Source organism: Pomacea canaliculata, linkage group LG3, assembly GCF_003073045.1.
Source record: "Pomacea canaliculata isolate SZHN2017 linkage group LG3, ASM307304v1, whole genome shotgun sequence".
Classification (NCBI taxonomy): Eukaryota; Metazoa; Mollusca; class Gastropoda; order Architaenioglossa; family Ampullariidae; genus Pomacea; species Pomacea canaliculata.
The window spans coordinates 11,707,718-11,729,206 of NC_037592.1; the positions used below are offsets into that span (position 1 = coordinate 11,707,718).

At 34.8% G+C, this 21,489-nt stretch overlaps 2 protein-coding genes across 4 annotated transcripts in view; one reads left to right on the plus strand and one right to left on the minus strand.

Moving 5' to 3' along the window:
• Window positions 1–21,489, minus strand: part of LOC112559768 (NSFL1 cofactor p47-like) — a 38,167-nt gene that overhangs the window by 7,846 nt on the left and 8,832 nt on the right. For 2 of the 3 annotated variants that reach the window (XM_025231159.1, XM_025231160.1), the window contains exon 2: window positions 9,065–9,184. Coding sequence is in view for 1 of the 3 variants with exons in the window: in XM_025231158.1 (XP_025086943.1) it covers window positions 120–221 (102 nt within the window). In the remaining 2 variants the exon portion in view is untranslated. Of the gene's footprint in view, window positions 1–119; window positions 287–9,064; window positions 9,185–21,489 lie in introns of those variants that run through there. The other variant, XM_025231158.1, reaches the window with a different exon arrangement.
• On the plus strand, window positions 820–20,708 carry LOC112559767 (sorting nexin lst-4-like). Its single transcript, XM_025231155.1, has 16 exons — window positions 820–917; window positions 3,034–3,120; window positions 3,820–3,894; window positions 4,351–4,596; window positions 4,782–4,894; window positions 5,351–5,441; window positions 6,137–6,262; window positions 6,711–6,825; window positions 8,475–8,605; window positions 9,358–9,461; window positions 9,905–10,008; window positions 10,721–10,798; window positions 10,983–11,059; window positions 11,483–11,572; window positions 11,700–11,906; window positions 12,365–20,708. Exons 1-16 carry the CDS (start codon window positions 903–905, stop codon window positions 12,422–12,424), a joined length of 1,719 nt encoding a protein of 572 aa, XP_025086940.1. The 5' UTR covers window positions 820–902; the 3' UTR covers window positions 12,425–20,708.

A 21,489-nucleotide genomic window follows, 5' to 3' on the forward strand; every position in this document is an offset into this window, starting at 1 on the left:
GTTCTTTTTACGTCTATCATGCTTTTAACTGCCGTCCTTTTTCTCGCTGTTACAAATGAATGAATTTTTTAAAATGATGTCTTCATCATATTTGACATAGATCGTATATTTGTATTAACCTGGAGATTCCATGATGCCGACTCTAAGTGAAAGCGCGATCTTCCCGCATCCACACCAGTTATAGTAGAGAATTGCTGTAAGAGATCGTCGCTGTCTGCCATGTTTCGTATAAAATTGTAGTTGATGTATGAAAGAGTTCCAGCAAGGGACGCAATTCCCCAATCACCTGCGACACAGCCTTCGTCAACTTTTTTTTTTTTTTAAGTATGACACCTTATGATGAATGAATAAAACATAATATAAAATAAACGATATATGATGAAACTATAGTTTTTAGAATTACGGAAGTAAACAAGCTAATTGTAGTTTCATTGTCCGCGTTATCTTTGATGAACTACTATTTTGTGTCGTCTGCTATAATTTGTAGACTTCTGATGACAGAATTAACGTTCAAATAATTTCGTAATTTTTCGCAATATTAATTTTCTATATACTTGAAATTACTATGTTAGCAAAAATATATAAGCCTCTATAGAATTTAATGTTATGACTTCCTTCCTGGGTAGAAAAAAACCAGTTAAGAACAGCTTGGAATCCATGGTAACTAATAATCATTGCTAACATGCTTATTCGTTCTGTTTGTTTATGTGTGTATGTGTATTAGGAGAGAATTCAGGGAAACCCCTTACACACCTACACAACCACATACGCGCGCACGCGTACGCGAGTAAGTTCGGCAGTCATAGCAACGTGAGCGTCCGTAAGCGTGGTCAATTAAATGGCGGACATTGTCCCAGAATGCTTTGTACCTGACGTCACAACAACTACTGAGAGTAGAGAAGATGGCGGAGATTCAGGTAAGATCATTATTGACAACGCAGTCAGGTCCAAGTCCATTATTAACGACCTGAATTGTACCAGACTTTAAAACATTTAGACCTGTCTATTATATAAAGATTTCATATAAGTGCCCTAAATCCTATGCATTATCTAGTTACATGTAAGTATAAGAATTTGAGGAAGTAAACGCCCACCGATGAGTTATTCAATTAACCGTCTCCCACCTAACTTTAAACGATTCTTTATGGTATTATAATTTCCCTTTTACTTTGCGCTTGTCATAAGTCTTACTGAAACCAACCAACACGGAAAGTAAATATTGTCATGTGTAAATATAACCCAACTGCATCATGCTATTGCCTAATGCCCCAGATCATACACATAACACCTGGGGAGTTTTAATCGCGTTCATTTTCATAGCTCAAAATATTAATGTAATATTAGCTACTTTTAGTAAATAGCATTGAAACGAAAATGAGTTATGGTTTTGAGACACATCAACGTGAAAAGTATAAATGTGAATTAAGGTTGAACTAATTAAAATCGAAGTAATCGCATTGAAAACTAATCCCATTTTAAAGCCTGATCGAATCAATTATCGAATAGCAATACCCGACACTGTCGTATCGCCAATGTATTTCGGCATTTTGTTTTTTGTGTATCGGAAGAAAGATTTTACACACAGCATTTTTAAAAACCTAATGCTCATCAGTGTACTGGAGTTGTGAAATTATCTGAAATGACTCATGCTACAGTAACTTGCCCAGTATGTTATCATACATTCCTACTTTCGCAATTTACTTCTTTTGAAATCACCTTCTTTACAGTCTGAGCCAGAGTACAGATACAGAGTACATTAAATTTTAGGTGTTCCTGTCTTACATGACGCCTGCAATTTCATGCACTCTGTATCTGTACTCAGTGACACTTTCCTTGAAGTATCACGAAAGTACACAGCCAGTTCATTGTCTTTGCTCAGCTGCATCATGAGTTGCATTGACCAAAGCACTTACGTGTGCATTTGTATTGTCCAAACTGGACCACTGTAAGGCCTTGTTTATTGGTTTTCTCACGTGCCTTCTTGAAAAGCTCAAATGGGCCATAAACACTACTGCTAGAGATATTTTTTTTGTACACTATGTCATATACCTCTACTTTTTGAGCTGCAGTTATAAATGGCTGATCAAAGTAGATGGATTCGCTAAATGCACTGATGTACTGTTCTAAAGAGCTCCATTAACTGGTCTGGTGGTTTCAAGGCCTTGCTTTTGACAATCTTTCCAAACCGTTGCAATTTTACCAACACAGTAGGTCTCAGGTGTGATTAGGGAAGTTGAAATGTGATGAAAGGAGAGAGTTTGGCTCTGTGTTCCACATGACATGTCCTGGACAAAGCGAACCCCTTTTAATGACACTGTCCTCATGGCCCCTGGGCATTATTTTACAGCCTATCAGTCATGATCTTTGATAGCACAGTAGACATGAATATATGTTGATAGCTGCAAGCTTAATCCAGAATTAACATACAGGTATACTTTTCCTCCCTTGTTACCTTCTGATATTTCATTATTAAAAAAAATGAACATGAATGAATGTTTGATCCTAAAATCTTTTATATATAATCTTGAAGAAATTTGTCACTTCATAGGAAAAACAGTTGCTTTTGGGTGAATTTTATTATCTTTTAAATACATATTCTTTCAATAATCAGACTGCTAAGAGGTGATTGTCTATTTGTCATTCAGTTCATTGATTCAAATATTTTTCATGTCCTTGTCAAAGTGTCTATTTCTTCAGTAATACCTTAACAGATTGTAAAGAATCTTGTAGCTAATAATAAATAATTCTAATTATATTAGAACATTATTAAAATACTGAACTACATTATGTTGCTTATAGTACTTAGATTTTTATTGTAGACAAGTTGTATGATGTAAAAGGGGTTTTAAAAAAACAGGTACAGCATATGAAACTTGCTGCTAGATGATTGCTACAATCAGCATACATGAATGTGCTTTTACATAGGTCTGGATATTTGAGCTCTTCCTTGTGTATTTAGTTCTTGCTTTCATTTAGGGCAGAAAGAAAGAAATGGAGGAGACAAAGAATTTAATTCTTCGATTTTTTTTTCAGGCCAACTGCTTGTATGATTTTGAAGGTGACGCTGATAATGGGGAGCTCACTTTTCGAGCCGGTGATATACTTACTATTATACGACAGGTATTTTGTTACTTGATTTTTTTTTTTTACCCAGTTATAGGCTGAAAAAAGATCTGTCATACCACTGCCCTTGAAGTATTAACCCTAGCACCTAACTTGTTGAGGGAAGATAGAAATCTTTTATATTACAGTATTTATATCATGTCATTTAGAGGCTTTCAGATTTATAGTGTTTGCGATGATGCTTACAAACAGCATATAATTTCCTTTTCTCCCAGTCTAATTTCAGAAATATGTCTTTTGCACAGACCTGATTATTAGACATTTAACACTCAGCAGACTAAGGAATGATGCGTCCTGTTTATGGCTTATTTCATGCACATTCTGTTGCATAGTTTTATATTTCATCAAATTCTTTTTTTTTTTTTTGTTAACTTGACATAAACTGTACATAAAAAAACCCTTGCATATTGAAATTATTGAAAAAAAACAAACTAAGCAAAGGATCTGTAGACTGACTGACCTCATTGCCTCTTTGTTACTAAAGACAGTAATAAAAGGCATACCAAAACACTTGTCATTATGTATGTGGTTATTTGATCCCACAACAAAGATTCAGGAGCTGTAGTATCACATGATTTTATGGAAGTAAGCTTTACTCAAAGTCTCTAGTTGTATTTGGGTTTAGGTACACATAGTTGATTCTAGTTATAAGTAAAATGTATGACTTAGCTACCTAGGAGGGATTTCTATATGCAGGACATTGGCGATGGATGGTGGGAAGGAAAAGACTCCTCGGGTCAACAAGGCCTCATCCCAGAGACCTATGTGGAGGTAAGTTTCAGAAGTGACCTTTGCTTTTTCTCTTCTGTCTTCATGATGTGTTATTTATTAGCCTAGCAGAATAAATGGTTTTTAGAAATAAATACTGATTTTATAATTATGAAAATATGATCAGTACATGTATAGAGGACAGGCCTGAAATGTGTTGATAGAGTTGGAAGAATCTTATTAGGCAGTTAAATATAAATTTAAAAGGTGGAGGCACTTTTCATTTTAAGCTATCCTTTCTTGAAAATGTTCTTCAAAAAAAAAAAGAAAAAGAAAGTTATCATTATAATAGTTTCTACCATTTGTGCAGATACTTTAATAATCAGCTATCTGTGATTGATGTAGGCTGGGATGTTGGGGGATTCTTTATTATTTACTTACTGCAGTTTTGATTATTTACTCACTTCACAGTCTTAATTATTTACTGACATGGTTTTTATTTATCTTTTTTATCTTCAGATTTTATCCATACCAGAACCAGCATTCCCTCCGCCTCCACCTCCAGTGCCCACATCAGCGCCCTCTGCCCCATCATTGCCTCCAGCAGGAGGATATTCTAATGGTCCACATGATGGAGGAGGAGGGAGACCAGGAGGTGGCGATTCACATCTTGAGCCACAAGCAAGTTATGAGGAATGGGATGAAGACTGGGACAGTGATGATGGTGATTCTACAACAGGCGCACTAAGTTCATCCATTGGCCAGGTAAAGCAGGATGGCCTAGATAATGACTGGGTGTGCAGTTAGCTGCTATGTTAATAATGCTATATTTATTTACTCTTTATGACTTTTACTTGAGCATTACTTGTAGATGTGTAGGTGTCAAGCAGTGATCAAGTAAGAATGAACAGTGAGAATGTTAACAATACTGTTCCATATCATTTTTGTAGGATTTACAATACCAAGGTGGTTCTGGACTTTCAGCACCCAGACGCGAACACAAGCAACTGTCACCAACTGGAGAGACATCTAAATATGGCACTGTCAGAAGCAGCTTTAACAGGTATGATCAGTGAAATACATTTGCTTTTTACACTTGATGCACATAGGTTAAATGTCCCCCCCCAAAAACAGGTGTTATTTTAAGAATATTAAAAAGTTTCAAAAAGTGACAGTAATAGTACAAATTTGTCAACAACTTATTTTTAAACAAAAATTATAGCTTGAAAGATATTCTTTAAGTCTAAGAAATTTTTCAGTTTTTTTAGTGGGTAAATTGTACAGTCTGAAAACACAAGATCCCAGCACATACTTTAGATCTAAATACATAATTCATTGTAACTGAAGACATTGCCTGTTAGAACATCTTTTTCATAGTGATTATAAGGATAAACTATTGCAAGTCTTTCGTCATCCCCTAACAGGCCATTGTTACCTGACAACATATTTGAATAGTAAACTTTGATTAAGAAATGTTTTTTCCTGTTGAAGGTATTAATAATTATTTCCTTTTTCAAAGATTTTCCCATTTTGCAAAGTCAGGGGGTGAATCTTTTATGATGGGTCAAGTGGACACTAATGTGCCAGACAGTGATCGCATTCGTATTGTGGTATGTCATGGTTTGATGTTTCTATGGCCACCTACACGAATAGAAATTCAGTTTGCATGTGTCCGTATATATTAGGTGTTAATTCATAATAAAAAGAGATTGAAAGCTGTGTCTTCTTAAATGTGAATTTCTTGAGTTAATTTATTTCTTCCTCAGCTTTACAAGATCAGGTAATAGTAACAGCCAAACTAAGGAAAGTCCTTTCCAAAATTAGAAACTTTAGCTGTGCACTTAATTTTCTTTTGAGGGGGCGGGGGGTTGGGGGACCTGATAAATGACAGTCGTTATGTTGAATATATTGTACTTTGGTATTTGGTATGCTACACCTTCAAACAGAAGTGAAGCTAAAAGCAACATGTATGATACTTCTGCAATTGTATTATACTATAATTCATAATAGGTTTCAGAAAGAAAAGATGCTGGTGAAAGAGATATAGTCAGAGTACTCTGTTAATGACAGATATTTTTAGCTAGTTTGCCACTTTTTATCATTTGTCTACAAAAAACATTTTTTTTTCAATTTTTAATTTCTTGCTTCACATAATGTTTTTAAAGTTTATGTTTAAATTGAATTTATTTTGTGAGATGATTTGAAATTTTTATTTTATTTTTTTTATACAGTTTATGAGGTTCTGTCTACAAACATAAAAGAATGTCAATGTGTCTTTATAATGATGAAGTGCCTATGATTCCAGGAGACTGTAGATGGGCCTGTTTGGCAACACCAGGATAGTCCATACACGTGTACCCTTGCATCACCCAAAAAGGAATCGAAAATGAAAGGCCTAAAAAGCTTTATAGCTTACCAGCTTACACCTTCTGTAAGTTATCAATATTTTTACATATTCTGAACAACTTTCATGGAATTTTATATAATATATGTATAAATTTCATAAAAGAATGAATGATGGATTAGACAGCACTAACTCAGTGCTAATAAAAGAACTAACAAAATTTGAAACACATTTACAGATTTTTTTTCACATTTCAAAAAATTATTCTGTTCATATTGTTTTATTCTGTCAACTACGAAAGTTCAAGAAAACTATATATTGCATATATGCTGATGGCGTTCATACTATTTTTGACAGGAGTAGCTACACTAACTGGGCTTACAATCAACTTTGCTTCCAAAATCAGCTTTGTGTGTTCTTTTTGTACAGTGCTTTGAACCTGCCTTTGATGGTGGGGTAAAGCGCTATTTAAATCAACTTTATTATTATTATAAATGATGTATATAATGCATTCTTTGGTTGTGTTCTTCCTCAGTTCAGCCAAATACAGGTGAGTCGGAGATACAAGCATTTCGACTGGTTACATGAACGACTGGAAGCCAAGTTTATTTGTGTGCCTATTCCTCCTCTGCCAGACAAGCAGGTAACAGGTAAGAGAATTTACAGCTGTTAACATGTCACCCCATTAATTATGCTGATATATTTAATGTCCTTCAAAATGCAAACAGCCAAAAAAAACATGCTAAATGGAGTTCTCCATGTAGTGCTATTTAGTTGCTTATTGTTGACCTGTAGTAAGTGCATCTAAAAGCATTTATGTAGATTACCCTTTTACAATAAGTATAGGCAGATGCTGACTAAACTCAATAGCCTTATTCAGTAGTCACTGCTTAGGACCTGTCAAATGTTATGAGTGCATCACAGCTGCCTTAGCTAGCAAAGAGGCAATGTAGACATTGTGAACCTTAAAGACCAACCCAAATGGTTTACATTTTACTGCAGATATTGGTAGATATAGGTGACATAAACCTAAGCTGTAAAGCTGTAAATTTTAGCCATGACCTCATTGTGGGTATGATAGATGTTTGTCTATGGTTGCAAGCAGATTAATGTGATCTGTAGGTAAAAACTAGCTTTAATTGTAAAAAAAGACTAACACCAAGACTGGACATTCATTATAGTTACCGATTATTTAGTCAATGTTTAAGATCACAGACTTATTTGTTGTGATCTGTCTGGCCTGGTGAAAATGACTTTCCTAAAGTTGAAGGAGGCAGTTAAGGTTACCAATTTCAAAGTTGGATTGCTGAAGTTATAACTGCACATAGATGAGTACTGTTGATGGACAAAGCTGAAGTTTCAGTGGAATTTAAAAAACTAGCAGTTTGTTTGAAGAAAGGCAGTCAAATCTCTTTTTTGCCAAGTATTTGTTTTGACTTGTTGGAGGAATGTCTATAGCCTTTGTTAATTGGTTAAAATAATTATTTGCTCTTCAGTGAGATGTAACTTGCTACCATTTTATAACAGATTGTTCGAAAATTTTGTTTATGGTATCTTTCCATTTTCAGTTTTATGTCTTACAACAATCAGTGTGAAATTTTTTTCAGATCTTGTTTGCATGTGCTTAATATCTTAGTAGAGGGTTATCTTTTTATCTAAATTTTCGAATGTGAGGTTGTTTTAAACAAAATTTGCAAAAATTGTGTACAGTGAAAACAGACTGAAGTATTGGAAATATTAATATAGTCATTCATGGTTCGTGTTGATTGCTGGCAATTTCACCATTCACCAGCAGTCAACACCAAACACAAAAAAATGAGTGACCTTTTGGATACAAACGCTCAACGTATGCATTTATCATGTTTTTGTAGCAGGTTTTTTTCAGAACCGAAGGAATATGAAGCTTTATTTGTGCAGTTTCCTCCAGTTCTAGAAAAATACTATTATAGCACGATAAATACAGTCTTTCAGAGTCCGAATGATCTGAAATGTCACTCATTGTCTCTCTGTGTTTGGTGGCAACTTTGGGAATTGTACACTAGTGTGATGTAGTACACTGTTTGCAGTGCTTGTTGATTGCAGGTGCAAGTTGAGGACTTTGCTAGCAAATAGTAATAAATTAACAGAAGAGTTTTGGATGCATACCATTCGGGTTGGTCTTTAAGGCCTTAACTGGACAAATAGGGATAAATTCATTTTCTGCCGTATGCAGATTTATTAAGGTGTCTTAACTGCATGTTTGTCAACTCAAATGCTCTTACTCAGGTGGTAATGTAGATTATTGTATACTAACTTTCAGGACGATATGAGGAAGATTTTGTGCAAGAACGAATGAAATTTTTACAAATGTGGATCAATCGCATGGTCCGTCACCCTCTCATTAGTCGCTCTGAAGTATTCCTGCACTTCCTAACCTGTACAGATGACAAGGTATGTGCGCGTGGTGTTGCTTTGATGGTGTTTTTATTAGTTTAGAGCATTTAATTCATCTGCAAGTCAGCACTTGATAAAGACACCCTGTCATTAGTTGCTCCTAGGAATTCTTATTCAGCACCAGGAATTGTTATAGTCTAGACTACCATTCTGGCAAAGGGTTCTTGAATGAATAGCCAGAGGCAGGGACCTACAGTTCATGGTCATAAGATTGAAGGATCTGTTCCCAACATGTAGTTTCTCACATCCAGAATTTGTTCAATAAGACATAATGAAAGATCAAGGGCTTTAGAGATAAACCTGGTTCATAACTCAGTACAGTACAGAATAATCTTCAAATAGTAAAACTGTGAATTGTGATATGCTTGTAATCTTGCAGATTTGCAAATATTAGTCTGCAAAATTGATTGCACATTTGTCTTTTGTAAAAGAACAGCAACTTGAAAGTAGCTTTACCTGTGCTCTGTGTCGAGACTAGGATCTCATACTGCAGACAACTGAACAACTTGTGTTTCTTATACTTTCATCATTCCCTTTGCCTGCAACTGGTCTATGTGCCGTTTGGAGAATTCAGTTCTGGAACAACAAACAGAATTGTTAGTGTTTCATATATTCCAGCTGCATGTTTCCTTCAAATATGTCTGGTTTGGTTTTTGTGTCAGTCACTTATTCATAGTGATTTTTTTTCATGACTGTCATCTTTCCAGTTACATACTATGCATAAATCTGTTGCATTTATCTTATGTCAGAAATGGAAGCAAGGCAAGAGAAAAGCAGAAAAGGATGAGTACCAAGGCTTCAAATTTTTCTTGACACTCAGTCCTCCACCGCAAGAAATGGATATGCGAGATGTGTAAGTAATGTACCTGACCCAAGTAATCTGCTTTTGATTGTTCTCCTGGTTATAGAAGTGATGTATCTCATCCAAATTACATTGCTTTTCAATTTTCTCTTGGCTATAAAAGGCAATTAAAGGACTCTGTTTTATCTCTTCCTGGTACCTAATAAGGCATTTTTATTGCTGCCTTTAATTATCTTTTTTGTCATTAATATAATGAGTATACATAAACAACTTTATTTTATATCATGGTAGTAGTTTACTTTCTAATTTTTTCCCCATCTATTATGTATATCTTTTCTGTATTTTGTCTGAATAGATGATAAAGGTTTAAAAACTCATAATGCATACATTGTCTTAAGTTTTGTGTCATTTATATGTGTATATACATGTGCATGTGTGCACAAATGCATGTAATTATTGTGTCTTTCACTGATAGAAGCTGTTTAAACTTACAGAGATGCCAGGATGGAGGTATTCTGCAAGTTTGTGATGGGCATGACAGACAATGTTAAGCAAGTGCACTCAATAATACTGGATTATGCAAAAAAGCAAATGGGGCGTATGTAATTTTTTATGGAAAAAAATTTCATTTTCCTTGTTTTTCTGTTTTCATCGTTTCCTTAACTCATTCAGTGCATATGAAAGCAACATGATTGAACATTTAGAATAGCCAAATATACATCAGATTTCAAATACTGCCATTGTCATTTTTGGCTGTTGAAATACAAATTCATGTCAAATCGAGCAACTTTCAACCATCTCAAACATGGCTCTTGACTAACTGATTCATTGCATACTTTCAAAATAACAAAATACCTGATTGACTACTTTAGCTCCTAAAGGGAAGTTATTCAGGGATTGTTTTTACAATGAAGAAACAACAGTTTCTTCCCTTATATATTCATTTATTTAGGTACAGCATGATGTGTTTAGTGACACTGCCCAGTCGCATTACAGTGTGCAAAACATTGTAGCTGTGAAGACATTTGCTGTTGTGGAAGCAAGTCATATAGAAAGACTTCACTTTCTTTTTTAAAGACTTTCAAAAAATCTTTTAGTTTTGTTTTAATTATCTGTGGTTATAGATCTGTATGTGTGTGCTGTAAGGAATTGTACCTTGACTTTTTTGGGTTTAGCTTATGATTACTGCAACTCAGAATGCATCAATGAAGCATTCAAGTTGTGAGTATACAACTGAAACATTGTATGTAGCTGTACACTCAACAATATCGCCAATAAATTATTTTAAACTTTTTTTTTTTAATTTCCAGCTTTTAAGAGAGAGTACACAAAAATAGGCACGGCTTTCAAGCAGCTTGCAGCGACTTTCAACATGGACACACATGAAGGTAAATTGTTTTGGAGGGGAGGGAGGTGGGAGATGATAACTATTCAAAGATAGTTTTTTGAGTATAACAAAATGTTAGCTTTGTAAAAAAAGTGAATTTTTGTGTTTATGTCTCTGTGTATTTTGTCACATGAAGCAAAGACATTTTCCTCTATTCAATTCCACTATTTTGACATTCTTTGCAGCATCAAGGCAACTAACAGCAGCAATAGATCACACTGGAGATGCTTACAATGACATTGGTGTCATGTTTGAGAGACAGGTAGTGTTTGACTATCAGGAAGACTTTTTACATGAAGATGTAATTTTCAGCAAGCTTTATGTCTGAAGTTGACCTTGCAAATCATTTATGCTTGCATTGAACCACATTCAGGTCAGTCTAGACCTGCTTATGGGATGGACTTGTAAAAAATGTTCTGTATTTTACAAAGTTGAAAAATATTTAAACAGTGAAAATCAGAAATGGTTGTTACTAATAGTATCCCTTTAGCAAAATATATATTCTAATTAACGTTGTGTTGTAAGCATTGAGGGATGAATGTAGACTATAATAAAATTAGTGTTTATGGAAACTGGTTTATTTAGACGTTGCAGAAAACAATAAGGAAGCTGGAAAAAGGCGAAAGAATAAAAGAATTAACATTACTTTGAAAACTTTATATTTTACTGTTGTTTTATCTCGCAGCCACCGTGTGATGCCTACCCATTCCTGGACTCCCTGCATGAGTACAAAGGCATATTGCAGACCTATCCTGATGTTCTGAAGATGCATGAGGTAAGATCCTTTTTAACACCCATCCTCCTCAACTCCTTTCTTCTGCATCACATGACAGTCAAATGGACCACCAAGTATTTTTTCGAGAGAGCAACTACTAAAAAAATTGCTTTTTTTGTGTAATCAGGGAACTGTGGGAAAAGCAAAGGAGTGTGTGAAACTAAAGGAAGAAAGCAAGTTGACAGATGATGAGCTGAGGAAAGTGATGGCACGTGCAAGCACAATATCCTATGGCACCCTCGCAGAAATGAACCACTTTCAAGCAGAGCGGACAAAAGATTTCAAGCTGATGATGCAGATGTACCTTCAGTCACAGATCAAATTTTACAAAAATGTGAGTTTAAATGTTTGTGGGTTTTTTAAAAAAAAATCATTTCCATCGTTTCATGGCTTTGATGTAAAGTTGTAGCATATATTTCACATTCCATTTATATTAATATGCATACCTTGATCTTGACATTCTGTTGACCAGGACAGTAACTTTTGTTTTTGCTTCAATAAGAGGCCAGTGAAAGCAATAGTTTTTTTTATGATTTATCCGGTTGTTTGTTATACAGTTCTCTTCTAATAAGATCTTACATGCCTCAGAGATTGACTATTGGATGCCAAAGTTCATCTCATATTTTTATTTTTTACTATTACCTTCATTGAACATTTTTCTAGAACATCTGTTTAAGACATTATAACATTAGGTTTATTAGGAAGTCTATGGCATAATTCAAAGACGCTGCTTCAAGTTCAGCAAATTTAAACAATGTATACAATGAGAAATATTGTTCCTGTTTTAAATAGATGACCAAAAAGCTGGAGGATGCATTGGCACATTATGAGACTATAGAGATTCCAAGTTAGGCCTTGACAGCAATGAGACTGGCACCATGCAGCAAGCAAAGGCGAGTTATAAAGCAGTTTGCAGTAAACACGCTGGATGCAGTTTCATGTATGTGTGAGTGTGTGTGTGTGAGAGAGAGAGAAAATGAGACAAAGGTAATACCTTAAAGAAGTTACTGTATATAGTCCTGGCACCAAGTAAAGAGTGGTTTTCACAAGCAGTAATAAATCTGTGAACATCTCATAATGAACGTTACATTAACTTGTTTGCAGCTATAAAAGTGCTGCTTATGTCACCTGAAGATTTCCTTCCTTTGTAATATTTTCTAATGTCAGCATTGCCTTTCTGTAGGAGAAGACTATTCTTAGCTTTCTCACCATGTATCATGCTGAACAAGCAGTTATTGTTGCTGTTGCTATTGTGTTTTGATTTATCAAATTGTTGTTGAATCAGGAAGGGTTGTGGATTTTGTTCTTATAGGGTATGACTGGAAACTGATGATAGAACCAAATGGTATAAAGATTAGTCAGATTAGGTGGGCACATTCTGTTTGACAATCAGATGTGAAAATTTGTGAATGCACCCACTCATTTCAGGGCATAATATTTATAATAGAAGTAATGCAAATATTTTGATGATAATGAAGGTGTGTACAGGTGTTCAAATATTAACCTTTAATAATGTACATTGTGTTATTCAAGTATTGCAAAAAGAAAGCTGTTAAATGTTGGGAACAGGTTCTTATGGTTGCAGTGCAATTACTGCATGAATTATTGCATATTAAGCTTTTGCCTGTTGCTGATAAGAGCTGCAGAAAATATTCACTTTTTGACATAATGGAGTTGGATAATAGCAATAAAGATGTGTGCTAGCTTTATTTGCCTTTTTTTAAACCCTTTCCACCATTAAGTGACAAATTGTGTTTGTAATGTTAGGAACGTTCTATTAGATTGTTTGGTATATAGTACTGTTAAGATCTTTCTCTTTATTATTTCAGCAGTGATATATATATATGTCCTCGTTGTGTGACCTGCTAGCATCTTACCATTGTCACTAGTTGACGATGAACTTAAATTTAACAAAAGATGAATACAGATTATTGTTACTCTTCTCTATCCACCAGCCCCCAGTGATATAGGAAGATGCTTGGCTTTTGTGGGATGCTGACAGTGAACAATATTCACATTCTTGTTTCTTCAGTATCTTATTTGAGGGGGCAGCTGCGCCCCTGGTTCCCACGCCACTGACCCTTTGCTGCACATCTTGCTTATTTTTGTCTTGGTCAAGTTAATAAAGGCCAGCAAGTGATTTTTTTTCTTGACCTAATGGAGTCAAAATTCTAATAGTTAATGGGAAGGTTTTGCAAATAAATAGAAATAGTTTCATAGTATATTTATGTTGACAATGCAATTTCAGATTTTTCTAGTCTAATGAGAAGCAGTATAACAACTCTATAAATCAGATGATAACTTTCTTTGTGGGCAATAGTTTTTATGTAGGTGGTGCTATCATTTGAGGTTTACAGGTTTTCTAGCAAATAGGTGGCTTCTTTACAGCAACATTTTGCTATCCAGTGCTTTTTTTTTTTAGGTCCTATTTTGTGGCAGATGATTACTTGATGAACTACAAAAAAAAATTTGGAACAGGAACTTTTTCATTATCAGATCATTTCATCCCCAAATATTAAATATATATGAAATCTGTATTACAGGCTTATAATAAGTATTCAATATGTATGTTAAGCAGTATTTTCAGTTTGAAACGATGCTAAAAAGCATCAAAGGCAGATATCATATTATCTGTTGTAATATCTGTATTTTATTCATCAACTTTTTTTTGTTACAAAGTTATAAGTGCATTTTAAAAAGGCTGGAAGGAAGAGGTGGGCTGCTGGTCAAACTTCAAGTAATCCTCACATGATTGTGCCACACTATTGCCTTTTTCTATCATCAAAAGAGTTAATTGGAGATTTTTTTTTAACAAAAATTGTTCAATATTATATAAAAGGCCATATAGCAGTCATGAAAAAGGAAAAAGCTCTGCAGATCATATGCACAGAATTTGGCTGCAGCTGTTTTCAGTTCTAACGAGGTATTTTTGAAACCAGTTGTTTTAAATTCATGCTAAATACCCAAATGTGATTTGTTGAGTAAGGGTTTTAAAAAATGCTTAATGCAAGAATGAGCTGTTTGTGTAAAATTATTGTTGCAGTATAATCGTGTATGCGTACTTAACAAGAATTTGGAGTGTCTTAGTTTCTCCAGATACATAAAAAATGCTTGATAATGCTTAAAAATGCTTACACAATATGTTTATAAAATAGCATGTTAATGCATCTTTGCAGTTGTGATTCAAGTTTTTAAGCAGTTTATGGCATATGCATTTTGATTTTTTTTTAAGGATATATATTGGGAAATGAGAGAGTGTATTCTTGCATTTTCAGCATTAGTGAATGTTTGCATGAATATTACTAACCGTTTTGAAAATAATAGCTGTGAAAATCGAAAATGGATGAAATTGCTCAATGTGCAAGAATATGTACATAAAATGTACAATCAGTATGTGCAACAAATTACACTGTAGTTTTTGAACATGTAAAAGCTAATATAACTGATGCCATCACTTACAAGTCAAATTCTGTGCATGACATTAGTAAACCCAGTGGTTACATGTGGTTAAAATCTCTTGATGACATAAGATGCTGGACAGATTTTATCTTCATGACAAGCAAACGTAACAAAAATAGAATGTAATTTTTGCAAATAAAATTGAGATATTAATATATTTATTTATGTCTTGTAAATGAGGGGAAGGAGTTATCTGTTTTCTAGAATCTCAAAGTCATGATTGCCACCTCAAGCCCTTTCATGGCACTTGTAAGTCAGAAATCAGCATTATTTAATTGTGTGAACAAAAAGCACCCACTAGTACAGTTACAAAACTTTTTTGGAACTTCTGTCACCATGATTGAAAGAAATCATATTGACTGTACAAAATAAATTCATTTCCGTTACAAACCCATATTAGTAAACAATGTTACTATTATTGTTTATTCAGTCTTATTCTTTCATTTTGTTTAGTTTAAAAACAATGAGCCAAGTTCTAGTAACCAGTTTTAAGTTGTACTTGGTGAAGCTAACATTGCCTGCATCTTTTTCTGAACTGCATTCTTACAACAGGAAGCCTGGGTCCAAATTGGCACAAGTTCTATTCAAGGCTCACTTGAATATTTTCTCCACATAAATATGATTCAGAACTCAAGCAAAAGCTGTGATGTTCTTGAGAAATCAGTTTTTTTTCCTTTTCTCTCTCTCACCTTAAAACTATTGGGGTGGTGGAATATAGATGTCATTTTGATCCTCCATTCTAGTGTCTTTAAAAATGGATCATGATTTTTATCAGTTGTGCAATTCTTGCAGCATCTCCCTAAACACCAAGACTCATTAAGCGTTCCATAGATATCCAGTCTAAATTTTTACCATAGTTTGTGTTCATCATCTTAGTGTACTTTAGAGTATCAGCAGATATCACCAAAACTGGAAGAAACGGTATGGCGCTGATATCATAGGAGAGACTTTCAAGCAGTGGCAACATGATGTCATTGTCTACCCTAGAACATGCCAGTGCAGGAGGCTGTCTTACATGTATCTTCTGAAAATCTGCAGCACAAATGAATGTCTGCAGCACAGGCATTCAGAACCCAGAACATCCTGCAAGACTGCCCCCTCACCAGTGACATCTAGCATGTGAACCTACAGCAACAGATCTCAGGGACAAACTGTCAGAGACATTATTTACAAACAACTGCTAGGATTTTCAGCAATAGAGTGAGTCACAGGACCACACAAAATTTGAATGCTGAAAGTGTCAGTGCAATTTAGTTATAAGAGTTTTGTTACATAATGTTCCGTATTAATGATCCTTCTTCCTTAGTTCTTACATTCTAGTATGTCTTGTAAATGTTAGGACAGATTCCAGAATATATTTAGTTACAAAATTAGTTTTCCTTAGGATTAGAGGAGTATGTAAGTTAGCACTCTGTCATTATTACAGCAGGCAGAATAATACATGCTACCTTTTTTGTGCAGTATAACAAAAATATTTCAAAATGATGGGTAGAATAAGCTGAAAAACCAATAGTAATATGCAGATGTACAGTTTTTCTACCTATTTAAAACTGAAATTTCATGTAATATAGAGTTTGGAATAATTAATGTGCAATCAGCCCATAAATTCTGTATGAACCAGCTTGTTCCTCAAGGATTGGTTTACACTGATTCAACAGATGATGGCATGCTGTTTCTTTGTTTCTCTCTCTTTCACTTCCATTCTCACACATGCATTCACCCAATACACTTATATATATATATGCATAGGTCTGTGGTAAGGGATTGCCCTTCCCTGTTCAAAAGATAGTGAGAGAGAGAGAGCTTGTATTAATGATCTGTATTTATTGATTCTTACTTTCACTTTTTCTCCACAATTGCTTATGTTGTTTTCTGAGAGATATACTGTATGCTGTTGTGCATCATGTTATCAGTGCCTTTTGTATGCACCCAGTCAGTACATGCATGTACCTACCTGCTTACTGGTCTGGCAACCGATTTTTCTTCTTCATCTTATGATAAGGAACAGCTGTTTAATTCAGTCTATGATATTGTTGGTTCTTCAAACTAACAAAATAATTCACTTTTTGTATCATTCTCTTTTTTTTATATTTTGTGGGCTAAGGCTGTTGGTAGTTTTGCTTTATGCTTTTGCTTTATTTTTTATTTTTTAAATTTATTTTTTACTTTATGAGCTTGTGGCTGCTCTGTGGATAAAGAATCAAGTATTACAGTAAATTGCTGCAGTATTTAGGGAGGAGTAATAAGTGACAACTGGAATGCCCTCTGTCTTGCCAGTAGTGTGTGAACAGGGTGTACAACAGGCCAAAACATGAGTATTACAGTAAAGTGCTGCAGTATTTAGGAAAGGGTAATGAATGAGAGTTGTAATGACCTCTGTGTTGCCGGTAGTATGTATATAGTAGGGTGTACACAAGCCAAAACATGAGGAGAGAAACCACCAACAAAAGCAAGGCAACAACAAAGTGAGTCACATTCACTAAAGTGAACCAGTAGAAAGAGTTGCTGTAAATGAGCAAAACAGTCAGAAATAAATCAGAATCCGTGTATTCCAGAATTTTCAACTGTAATATCTGTAATTAGAAGCTCCTACCTCTGTCTTCTTGCATGAATCATCTTATGCAATTAGGTAGCTTAATGTCATTGTTTAACTGAGTACAGTTTTTAGTGGATTTCTTATCAGTACACATCTTAATGTAGTATGTAAGTATGAGAAGTTAAAATAGTGGCTTTTTTTCTTGCAGCCACTGTTCATTTATGCAGTTGGCAATACTAAAATGAAAGACTACAGTTCTGAAGATAACTGCTGCTTTATGCATGTTCAGTTGGAGAGGAGGGTGTGTTTGACTCTTCTGATAATTCTAATCACAAGGAGACACCTGTTTGAATATATGTTGTCATGTATTGGGCTTTCTTTCTCTATTTGTGGGGGAGAGGAAGGGGACACTAATCAATCCACATATATATGCAAAGCCATGAAAACATTAAATATTCACTTCTAGTCATCTGATACATTGATTCATTTTTGGTTATCAGAAGAATGACTGTATGTATATGCTTTAAACAGGGGCCACTGTCTTTTATTTGCTTGGTTCATGTGTGAAATGTTAGTTTAAGCCATACGTGAGTTAATTTGCATACCAAAGGAATGAACTAGACTTGCAAGAAATGATAACTTTTTTTAGTATCTGGCCATTAATATTAGTTGCACTTGTGATCTTTGATATAGACTCGTTGAGTAATGTCACCATTTGCTAAATGTATTCCACAATGAAGAATAAGTCTGTGACAATTTGTGACTGCAGAGTATGATCAAGAAGCTAAGGCGTGCCCCTGACATTCAGCACCAAGAATTGTTGTAGTCTAGACTACTATTCTGGCAGAGGGTTCTTGAATGAATAGCCACAGGCAGGTACCTACAGTTCATGGTCATAAGATTGAAGGATCTGTTCCAAAATCAAGCGCAGTAAAAGCTTTCAGTTTCCTTGAAATTTAGTTATTTTTCTTTAGTGACTTAAGTGAAAAGGCAGGAATCTTCTTGAATAACAATACTGATTTGCTAACTAATTTTGTTTTCTCCCACTGTCAGCAAGAGACAGACTTTCCTGCTTCAAGTGAATTAGAACCATTTTTTTTTTTTTACTTGCTGAGAAATTAAGAGTGAATTTACTTTTGGTTAGCTGTGAACAAATTCGGTTTAGGACTTAATTGTATATGCTTTTTGGAATGATTAAGAGTTATAATTATTATTTAAGTATTACTCCTTCCAAACAAAATAATAATGTCCTCAGTCCAGCAGGTTAGTATGTTTAGTTTAGTCCTTGTTACTCCTTGAGGAGCATAGGGTCTCAGCAGGTTAGTATACTTTTGACATTTTTCTCATGTAGCAAATGGAGATCTTCAGGATATATGTTAGTTTCCGAAATCTTAGCCTGTTTTTGTATACAGATTCCTGCTGAAATAGTTCAGATTGTTTAATTGCTGACAAAATTCTCATAACATTTAAGATTAAAAGCATACTAGCATACCATGCAGTAGACCCTCTCAAAATGTTGTTGGTGATATAAAAGCAGCAGGCCAGTAAAACGCCAATTTTTATCACCATCTTATTTTTTTGGTGTGATTTACGTTTTTTTTTTAAAGCAGATAAGTGTGATGTGACACATGTAATCTAAATTGTGTCCTTTTCAGTGTAATTATACTGCTTATTATCATTAATATAGCTTACTGTTCCTAACTGTTTGTTAAATGTCTGTATGGGTATGTGAGCAAAGACAAATTTCTGTCCTCCTGGGCAGACAATAAAGTCTGTTTTGATTTGATTTTGATTTTGATTACTACTTAATTTCTTGCTGTAGATGGAGTTTAACCCAGTCTGTTTAATATCTGAGATAATTCTAGTGGATTAATCTAAATAGATACTTTCATCACTGTGGCATATTTTGGTGTATCTTGTTTGACATTGATGATACTCTAAGAGAGAAATTTCATATAAGCAGCTTCTTATTTGCTTGCTCACGTCCAATTTGGAGAAACAAGTATTTGCACACTTTTTGAGCGACGGCCTGCAAAGCCTTGTTACATGTCGTACATTTTTGGACTTTAGATGAAGACTAGGTATGACACCATTACATCCAGGTGTCACATGCTTTCCATGTGCAGTATTTTCCTGCTGAGCGCTTTACAGAACTTATGATACTGCACGTCCTGTGCTGTCATAAGGAGGTCTACTGCTTCTTTCATTTGCAGCTTTTTTGTAACTTCTCTTTAGCTTACAAAGCAGAGATTAGAGACTAGAATGTAACGACAAGCCTTTGTGAGTGTAGTGAATGGTACACTGAAGTACACCAAGACTTGCAATAATCATTTATTGTTGTAGTTGCTCTTGTAATAGTCATCACTACCAGATGGCGCATTTAAAGATAATTGAAATATTGTTATTATTTTACAATTATGTTGTGGGAACTGTTTCATTTCCTATTATCTGAGATCAGGCTGTGTAGTATGATTATTTACTACAATTGTTGGTATAAGATTATTTTTTTTGTCCATCATGATAACGTTACCTCAAGAGTAATATTGTTTATAACTGAAAACCTTGAGGTAGTTTAATAAGCTGTTCCTTTGTTTGTAGACTTTTGTCTTTGGTAATCTACCCCTGAACGTGCTAAGACTGACAAGGCTTTGGTTTGTTCCTGTTGTGTTATTTAATAATCGACAAAAATGGCAATTTTTAATAATTTTGAAATGAATTCCTTGTGACGAGAGCCCTGCGTTGGAGAAAGAAAAATGTATGATTTTACCAGACATACCCTTTGGTGCCCCTTGCTTTGTTTTTATATTTTTGTGCTTTTTAAGCTGTGCTGACATTGCCACTTAGCTTATCAATCTTTGCATTTTAAACTTGGTGAAGCCACAAGCACTGTGAGCAGGTTTCTTATTAAAATTGTTTATCGTCTTCACTGGACCGAAACGTCGTGTTCAGGACTTAGTACCGTCCTGGGTTGATTACCAGATGTACTAGAGCATTAATTAAAACAAGATAGCCCTTCTGTACGCTAGCTTGTAACATTCACAATCTCTTTTTGATCACCGTTGCCTTTCATCATAATCATTTCATTTGGCTGTTATCATCATCTCATTTGACATTTTACCGAAATAAATAAGATATATTTTCTCTTGGATCTGTTGGTGTGAGTGCTGGAGGATGCGAGTTGGTGATGGAGTCTTGGGGTAGTGAACACTACTCTACCTTGATGAACTCGCCAGTGTCTAGTCTCAGCCTGTGCTCAAGATGCACATCGATGAAAACGTTTGTTGCCTCAACACAACTGTGGTATCCTAGAAATTGAGAGTAGTTCCACATTCATACATAAAAAAAGTAATCAGACCAGCTTTCTGTGTGCTTATCAGATACGAGAAGTGCAGATGTTCAGGGAAAGTCGGGTGAGGCGGCTAACGTCTGTTGATGTGAACCTTTCCTGTTGTACTAAAGTTTCTTGGGCCGATTAGTTTTCACTTACTACTACTGTACTTAAAAACGGGAAGAAAATATAGCAATTAATAATAACAATTAACGCGTGATTTATATAGCCACTTATCACGGTCATGACCGAGCATCCTCATAGTGCTTGACACAAAGGTCATTGACAGCACATTAAGAAGGGAAAGACGAGCAGCTGTAATGACAAGTAATGAAAGACAAACTTAGAATCGAGTAGCAAACAGTAATCACGGAAAGTGAATTACACGAATCTGCAAACGGAGACAACCAGTAGACTAACAAAAAGAAAATGAGATGAAAGAATGTGGATTTTGTTATTTGTTTGTTGCTTTTTGGTGGGGGAAGCAAAAATAAAAGCGCACGGCCATCAGAATTGATTTTGTAAAAGACAGCAAATAATCCATAGAGCCATAACAATATACTGACATCAAGAGCTGGATATCATTGTGTAAAT

What these genes read in the sequence shown, in the direction of transcription:
- LOC112559767 (XM_025231155.1), top strand. An exon ending in TCCCAGAGACCTATGTGGAG is followed by an intron (nt 3,895 to 4,350) that starts GTAAGTTTCAGA and finishes TTTTATCTTCAG; the next exon opens with ATTTTATCCATACCAGAACC. An exon ending in CTTACCAGCTTACACCTTCT is followed by an intron (nt 6,263 to 6,710) that starts GTAAGTTATCAA and finishes GTTCTTCCTCAG; the next exon opens with TTCAGCCAAATACAGGTGAG.